The sequence below is a fragment of the Limulus polyphemus genome, unplaced genomic scaffold (assembly GCF_000517525.1).
Source record: "Limulus polyphemus unplaced genomic scaffold, Limulus_polyphemus-2.1.2 Scaffold11, whole genome shotgun sequence".
NCBI lineage: Eukaryota > Metazoa > Arthropoda > Merostomata > Xiphosura > Limulidae > Limulus > Limulus polyphemus.
In genome coordinates, this window is record NW_013665621.1 from 432,738 (window position 1) to 442,177 (window position 9,440).

The following is a 9,440-nucleotide window of genomic DNA, read 5'->3' on the forward strand; positions in this document are numbered from 1 at the left end:
CGTTTAATGGAAATGTTTTGAACGTTCATAAGTGTCAATGATGGTTCAGCAAATTTTGTTCAGGTGATTTTAGCTGTAAAAACTGTGATGGCAGGGGCCAACATGTTGGAATTGATATTGATGCTCTGAATATGCTTGGTGAGTCTAACTCAATGCAACTCACTCGTAAAATGGCCCTGAAATTGCATGTCTTTCATGAAACAATACGTTAGTACCTAAGGAATATGGGAAAACTCCATAAAGAAGGTGTTTGGGTGCCTCATGAATTCTCCTATGATCATCGTTTCCAACATGTGAACGTTGCTTCGTCTCTTCTGGCGCATAATGCACGTGAACCATTTTTGGACAGAATTGTCACCAGTGATGAAAAATGGATTCTCTGTGTGAATATTAAATACCAAAAACAATGGCTCAGTGCTAGACAAACCACTTCTGACCCCAAAACCTGGACTCCATCGGTAGAAAGTGATGCTTTGCATTTGGTGGGATATCAAAGGAGTAATTCATTTCGAACTCCTCAATCCACAGTAAACTGTCAATGCAGAGATCTATAGTCAGCAACTGAAACATTTAAATCAAGCCCTTCATCAGAAACGCCCTTCACTTGTCAATCAGAAAGGTGTTCTTCTCTGTGACAATGCATATCCACATGTTGTACGTTTGACGCAACACAAGATTATGGAGTTGGGTTGCGAAGTTCTCCCCACCCACCATATTCTCCAGATATGGCACCATCAGATTACCATCTTTTTCATTTGCTGCAATACCATCTTAATGGGAAAACGTATGCAAATGTGGAAGGTGTTAAATTGGACAACGACATGTTTTTTGCTTCAAAGCCAAGTGATTTATTTAATCAGGACATTAACATCCTGATTGTAAGATGGAAAAGCATCACCAATAAGAATGGAGGCTATTTCATTTAATAAATATTTTATTTTTGATATATAAGTTGTTCTGGTTTTTCCATCTAAAAAAGGGACATTAATTTCTTGACGACTTAATAGAACAATAACTTAATGTTTAAGAAACCCTAACTTTGATCTTAATATTAACATTTGCAAGGCTATAGGCTCAAATCTATAAGTTTATCTTGGGACATTTCCCATAATGCCTCAAGTAAAAAACTATTTTCCTCATTCTTGTAATCATCCCTTTAAAAACAGAATGATTTTTTTATATATGTAACACAAACACATAAAATACAGTAATAGTAAAACTTTAGAGGAATGTTTATATATGTTTAATCCTAGTGTTAATGTAACAATGTTGTTTCACTTTTAACATCTCCTTTGACCTTATAGTAAATGTGTGTGTAAACCAACATTTGCATCTTCTCTACTTGTTGTATGACAATTGGACTAAGCTAAAGGGTTAACCCACTATCTGCTGCTAGTAGTCTAACTTTTGACAACACATACCCAGTGCTTAATCTATGGACAAAAAATGTACCAGATCAATGTTGATCAGTGGGGGAGATTTTGAGTTTCGGAAGATAACTCAAATGTTATTGAGACTACTGTTGGTTTGTGCCGAAGTGGAGTTGTCAGTCAAATATAAAATCACAATTTATCTGAGGCAGTTTTAAAATTAACTATAGTGTCTCCAACTTCAGTTCTTGTATGTGGAGTGATCCAGCAGAAATTAACTGCTTTTCACACTACTACAGTCTTCTTTTATCACAAACAAGGTATGTACTCAAGATTATAGGATTACCACTAGCTGGATGCCAATTTTTCTTCTTGTATGGCGAAAGATCTTAGCTAGGACCTCTTTATTGTCAAATGTGTACTTTACCGTCTGAGCTGAAAGATAATCAGCCCTGTTGCAAATGCCATTAAGGCACTTTTTAACAAAAGTTACGTCTGTGTGGCAAGTATATCCTAGTTTTTATTTCGTTTCTAACATTCATTAAAATCACACTATCCAATACCAAGTACCAATAAAATCTGCTTGTTCTATACTGTATTTGAAAACACTATGCCATTGCCAAGTGAATGACAAAACATAAAAAGCACAACCTCTGTTTGTACACATGGTATGTATGTCTTTAAAATGATTCTTGTATATATGAACATCTACACTTTTTCTTTCATTTAATGTCAGCTAGTAGCTACTTGATAAAGTTCAGTGTTACAACCATTAAATGTTTAAAAAAATGTATTGAAATATTGACCATTTTTACTTAAGTTTTTAAAAATGTAAATATGTTGTTTTATTAAGATGTTTAAAGGTTTATAAAACATCTTTTTTGCTAAGCTTACTATCATAGTATTGTTTTTTAAATACTAGATGAAATAGGTTAGATTTAGAGGATTTAGTGAAAGAACAATAACCTTTTGTCTTTAAATCAAATTTTTATTGACACAAACATTACAGGATAAATTCATGGATTATGTTGTGTGTGTTTCTGTTGTTGATTTTTTAGTGGGTATTTACAAATACAGTTTTCTTTATTTACATTTTCAGTGTGTTATTTTAATTTGAAATCGTTTGTCAGCATTTGTAGTGTTTGTGATAATTAGGAAGAAGAAATTATTCACACCCATTAGTTACACAAACATTGTTTATTCACAGTATTTAAGAAACAAAAATACTTACTAAGAATTGAAATCACTATGTCTGCCTGCTTTCTTTGGGTAGAAAATTTAGCTAACTAACTATATCAAATATGAAAGAATATTCTGACTGAATATATGCCAAGCAAGAAAATTCAAACTCTGTCTGTTTATTCAGCCCCCGAGGAAGTCGCATCCTATTTAACAAAAAACGGAGTCAAACTCTTCAGCTTCATTTTGCAGATACAGTTGTTGGATGTCTCTGCTCTCTCACGCCAATTAACAACACTAGGGAACAAACTTAACTCGCCTAGTAATTCAGCATCACTCAACAGTTTCAGCCTTTAACACTGACCTTCTCATCATGGCAGTGCACTATCACAAAACTATACCACAAACCATGTGTTACACACTTGGAAACATTCCAAAAATTGACACAGTTATATCTATTTTCAGAAGTTAATCATTGAGTACCATAAGAACACTGTACATTTAATAACATCTTGGAAATATCATTATTTTATCAAAAATTACTTTGTCTGTTACAGTAAAGATAACATTTAAAACGTTAATAAACTGTAGAAAACCAATATAGAGACATGGTTGATTAGTTACCTAAGTTTAGGCTCTTCTTAATTAAGAGAGTGCCTAATTTTCTATACTACTAATGTGAGCTTCTATACCACAAAACATGAAAATTAGTTTAATTTATAATTTTATCATTTGGGATATTAACACACCTTGTGGTACCTCCTTGCATGTATTGATAATGTTAAACTTTGATGTTTGAAGATATGAATTTGCAGGGAACTGTAAAATAATTTTCTTTGTTCTAACACACTGAATGAAATTCTTGTATTCAATCTTATATACATATTTCTATACTACATGGAATACTGTTAGAATAAATTCCTTTAATGCTACAACATAAACATGTAATTAATTCTTCTAAATATGACAATGAACCATCTTGGTGTAATTTGCTATTTACTCTTTTGGTTTCTCATAAACTTCTTCAGATACATTTTAGGTTTTCCTCAGCATATTTGGTAGTTGTTTTGTTGCAAAAAAAGTTTCAGGTATTTAGTTAATTCACCATATTTTCATTCTATTGTAGAGTACAGCTTTTTTAACCAAATATCTATTTTTAATAAGTAGCACGTCGTTTATTCTTTAAAGTCATTGAAATATTACTAAATAATAAAAGTAAATATATAACAAATGAGCAAAAAAAAAATATTAACAAGAAAGGATAAACTCTGGCTAAGTAAGTTGGCCTATTTGGCTAAATTTATAGCAGTAGCCTTGGCCCAGGCAACATTAATTCATGCTAGCACATGGAGGAGTTATTGATTGTGACTGGTTTAGTTCAACAATATACAGTGATAAAAAGAAAAAATGTAGCTATTCTGAAGATGGAGCTACAATAGTTAGACTCTTTGAACACATGATTATTTCAGCAGTAGTTAGACTCTCTCTTTCTTTTGTGCTAACTATACATTATGAACACTCACGATTATTTCAGTCTGTAATTCATATTACAAATATTATATTTGTGTATTATATTAATAATTTTCTTCTTTTTTTAATTAGTGGAATTTACAATATCCATGTCAACACAGATCAAGAACATGAAAAATTTGTGGGCAAATATGATAACACTGGAAGTTTTGGTGAACTGGCTTTGATGTACAACCAGCCTCGAGCAGCTACAATCAAGGCTGCAACTGATGGATCCCTTTGGGCTATGGTAATTTTTGTGAATGACTGAATATTTGCAAGTGTGAATCAAAGTTTTTATTTTAGAATATTTTTTTAGTTCATACGTAAAGGAAAAATTTGAAAAAAATGGTCAGTAAATATAACTAATAAGTTATTAGGATAAACAGTAAAGTTTCAGAATATTCGTGAGAAATTAGTGGATTGTGGGATTTCTATATCTTAAAGAAAACATTTATTCCAATTTAAAATTGCAGTGTATGGTTTTAGACATAGTAGTGTTATGAATATGCATTTAAATATTGTCTGGCTCTTCTGGTTGGATTAGGGCCAAGTTAGGTGGTTTTTTTATTGTTGTTGTTGTTGAATTTAAGATATGAGAGGTCAAGTACATATCTTAGTGTACAAGAATCTGGTCTTAATCAAAATACAGCATGTGGTGGATGTTACTATTACAAGTCAGTAGGTATGTGTTTTTTTCTTGCATTTGATTATAGTGCCTGCTCAGGTAATTTATACTAAATGTTTGTGGATCAACAAACTCTTGGCCCAGCATGGCCAGGTGGTTAGGACACTTGACTCACAATCTGAGGGCCGAAGGTTTGAATCCCCCGTCCCACCAAACATGCTCGCCGTTTTAGCCGTGGGGGTGTTATCATCTGATGGTCAATCCCATTATTCCTTGGTAAAATAGTAGCCTAAAAGTTGACGGTGGATGGTGATGACTAGCTACCTTCCATCTAGTCTTTTACTGCTAAATTAGGGACGGCTAATGCAGATAGCCCTCGTGTAACTTTGCTTGAAATTCAATACAAACTCTTTTTTCTTTTTTAAACAGAAGTAGGACTACATGTAGCTTTTTTTTTCATTATATGTGACTACGAAATAGAACCATGATTAGTTTTAAAACAGTGTATTTCTTTCTAAAACAAGTATTTATTTGTGATGTGATGCATTTGTACATGGGTAAGTGCATAGGCATCAGCCAGATTTTAATACATAAGATGCAATATATCTGTATAATTAAATTTTGCATGCAGGTAGTAAAAACTTACATTCAACAACTAAATCAAAGCCACATTTTCAATATACATGGAACAAAAACTGTTTTGTTGCTAGAATGACCTTATCCCTTTTTATTAAAACTTCAGGTTTCAAATTTCCAAACTGAAATTGCACTGAGTGCCATGCCTTTAAAGTAACATTTTACATTTTCAATGTGATTTGATCAGTCCTAGTTTAGTGGATTTCTCATAGTTTAGATAACTGTATAAAAATGATGAAAATAATTATACTTGAAGATGGTTGACTTGGATGAATCTAAGCATCTGAAATAGAATATACAATTTTTAATTAGCTTAGATCAATATCTGCATACATACAGATTCACAATATAAATTTAAAAAAACTTATGATGATATGAAAAATAGTTCACAATTGGATGAAATCTGTGTGATCATATTTTAGGAATTTTTAATCTAGAACAAAGAAAGCCTAAATAAAGTATATAAATTTTCAGGTTTATTTTACTTGCAAGGTGAAAGATAATTTGTACAGTGACATAACATCTTCTTTTTAATCTAGAACAAAGAAAGCCTAAATAAAGTATATAAATTTTCAGGTTTATTTTACTTGCAAGGTGAAAGATAATTTGTACAGTGACATAACATCTTCTTTTGGGGCATGATATATTGATGTCATTGTATTTTATCCTTTTCTAACTAGTTTATAATATGTCTTAATTTGGATATATTAAAGTAATTTTTCAAGATTTGCATGCAACTTTGTATCTCCCCAGTAAAACAGCTGTACAAAGATCATAAACATACACAAATCCTTTTACATAGTACATCTATACCTTAGAAGTTTTTACCAGCTTAAGTCTTTGTCTGTGCCTGCCCCCTGGGCTGAGGTAAACCTATCTTAAGGAGTGATACAGATACTTGTACAAGTTAGTATGAGTTGGGGATTTTTTTCCCTTGAATGTGTTTATTTGAAATGGTCATTGATGTTGGTAATCTAAGGATTGTAGGATACCAAACTATACCCTACTCTGACTTGAAAGTGTGGTATCTCATTATTCTTGATCTTGTCCTGCGTGGATGTTTTAGGAAATTCCTCTTCACTCTAGCTCTTACAATCTTACTGTGAATAAGGAGACAGCCAGTTAAGTAAAGAAACATTGTATTATATCATTAAATATTTTGTTCATTTGTATACATGTTTATTTACATTTCCTTTGCTCTCCTTGTATGGAATATTACACTACATAACATTTCCTTAACTTGTAGTTTACTAATTCTTGGTGTTTTTTCTTTGTGGTGGGCATCAGTTTATCTGAATAACATAACTCCACTTCAGAGACTTGCAACATTTACAACACATGTTTTATAGAAGTATTGGACTATGCAGAGGGCAGTACCAGTATGGCTTAAAAAATGAAATTACTTTGGGGAAGAAGTAACTACCCTAGTTTATTAAACCTCTAGAACCATTGGGTTTTACACCACAACTTGTTCTATTGCAAGTGCAAAACCTCTGTTATAACTTTTTATGTGACATTATAACAAAATAGTTTTTCCATACTGAAACATAAAAGTAAGAATTTACATAAATTTCTAAAGGTATACCTTTACTTTGTACATTCATTAATATGTTACCAGTTTATACATTATATTATAAACATAAATAGTCTCAGACATACATATTTACAAGAATGTTTTTAGTTCTAAACATAAGAATCTGGCACAAAAGTTATGAAACCTTATTACTTCCTTCACACATTAAAGTTTGTGGAGTTAGTTTTCAATAATTTAAATACACAGTCACCACTACATCAGATAAGTATTACAATACTATTTCTTTGTAGCAACTCTCATTAATTTGAAAAGTATAAAATAAACAATTGCAGCTATGACTAATAAAAGTATTTGTTTATTGATTTCAAATATTTTATCTCGTATACAACTCTAACTCAAAGTTATGTTTTAAACAATATAGATAGAATATATAGAAACATTTTCATTTTTGGAGTACATTTATATTAGTATCTACTGCATAATTGTCTCTTCAGATTTCAGTCCACTAATATTATTCAAGTATGCAACACTAACAACTTTCTGTAATTGTTATAAAAATTGAGTCATATTTTTTGAATATTCACAACATTAATATCCACAGTGCTGTGGTAACAAACAAATCTCATTAGTCTACTTTTATATTCAATCATTATTGTTATCACCAAAATAATTTTTTTACTCTTAATGTATGATTAATACCCAATAACTCAAATCACAATATTGTGGCATACTTTGTTTACTGTTTTTTCAAGCAACTTGTGAAGCTGAAATCCTGTTTTTCACACTGTGGCCTTTATTGTTCACTGACAATCATATCATACTGAAAGGATTTTTGCCATTAACCCTTCATGATCTCCACTTGTATATTTATGCATGCTAGTCATCATCTCCACCCGTATATATACACTAAATGTCACGTGAACCATTTAAGTGCCTCTTGCCTCGTTTGTTATGGTTAAAGCATCACTACGGTAGTGGGAAAAAAAACCATTCCATGGATGATAAGGGGTTGATTAATATTTGTTTTCTGTGAATAGCTTGTTTTACTCAAATAAGTTATTGTATATTCTATCTTAAATTTTTCTACTGTTTTTGAACTGTGAGGACCATTTTCTCTTGTATTTTTAGAATTTTTTGTTTTTATTCCATTTTTGCTGTTTGTAAATAACAGTTAATGGCTTTTCCTGTTGAAATGTATATCTATATTAAGGTATGCTGACTGAAAAACATTTTAAATTTATTATAATAAATTGTTATTTTGGTTATATGCTGTGTAGTAATATTTTCATAATACATAAACAAATTTTCTTGTCTACCATGTGGTAAAGTTTTGTTATTTTTTAAAATAATTCCATGTTGACTGAAAGTTATTAAATCAGTAAAAATAAACTTCAAGATCCAATCTCTCTAACTGAAAGTCAAGTTGATATATGATTGTTACCATCTTTTATGAATAGTTCCATTCTTTTAAATTTATATACTACACTCATATTTTTAATATTTGACTCCAATAAAAATTAACCTAATTTTTCTCTGAAATTTAAAATATATTGAAAGCTCACCTAAGACTTATACTTGTATGGTATAGAATTATTTGTGTAGAAAGTTCATTAAAATCTAATTCCTATTGAATTTGGTTAACTCAGAATCGACAAGTTTTTAGAAAAATTGTTCTGAAGGGTGCCTTCAAAAAGAGGAGAGAATATGAAACACTTTTGGAAGGAGTTCCATTGCTACAGTTTTTAAATGTAAGCATTATCTTCATGATTCCAAGATGACTTTCTCGTTATTCAAATATTCCTTTTCTCATAATAAGTCTGTTTAATATTGTTTTAACAATGGTAGTAATAAGATATTTCCTCTTGGTATTTAGAAAAAATAGCAAACGTGTAACATTTTTAACACTTAATGTATCAACAGAAATCCCTAATATTGTAAATATTTTCTAATGAATAAAATGTAATTCTTGAGTATTGTATATAAAATTATCTATATCATATTACAAGATGTGTTACAGTACAGTCTCTCTAGTCTATGGCAGTTGAGACTAACAGTGGGATGTATATAATTGTATGTTTTAGATAACACATTTTCTTAAGTTTTGTAATTAATCCTGCTGTGAGAAACTTGCAAATATTATTATAAATGTTCAAGAAAAATGCACTATGTCAAACTATTTATTATGTTATCGTACACTCACACTTTCCTGTCTATAATGGTAATGTGATAATCCTCTTACAGACTTTTTTTTTAATTTTCTCATAGTAAGTGATCCCACAGAATTTCTGATATTTCTAACAGCAAACTTTCACGACAACAGTTTTTCTGTATGTCAAGTTTCCTAAGAGCAAACTTTCACACGGTCACATTTTCTAGCAGCAAACTTTCACACAGTCACGTTTTCAAGCAGCAAACTTTCACACAGTCATGTTTTCAAGCAGCAAACTTTCACATAGTCATGTTTTCTAGCAGCAAACTTTCACACGGTCATGTTTTCTAGCAGCAAACTTTCACAAGGTCATGTTTTCTAGCAGCAAACTTTCACACGGTCATGTTTTCTAGCAGCAAACTTTCACACGGTCAT

The 9,440-nt window shown here is 31.1% G+C and overlaps 1 protein-coding gene and 1 long non-coding RNA gene across 3 annotated transcripts in view; one reads left to right on the forward strand and one right to left on the reverse strand.

Moving 5' to 3' along the window:
- The window catches only part of LOC106478498 (cAMP-dependent protein kinase type II regulatory subunit-like), a 103,909-nt gene that overhangs the window by 83,261 nt on the left and 11,208 nt on the right, over nucleotides 1–9,440 (forward strand). For both annotated transcript variants that reach the window (XM_013939052.2, XM_022382191.1), the window contains exons 7-8: nucleotides 4,152–4,308; nucleotides 8,503–8,604. In XM_013939052.2, coding sequence (XP_013794506.1) covers nucleotides 4,152–4,308; nucleotides 8,503–8,604 — 259 coding nt within the window. The remainder of the gene's footprint in view (nucleotides 1–4,151; nucleotides 4,309–8,502; nucleotides 8,605–9,440) is intronic.
- Nucleotides 1–9,440, reverse strand: part of LOC111085078 — a 17,623-nt gene that overhangs the window by 3,082 nt on the left and 5,101 nt on the right. The window lies entirely within an intron of this gene.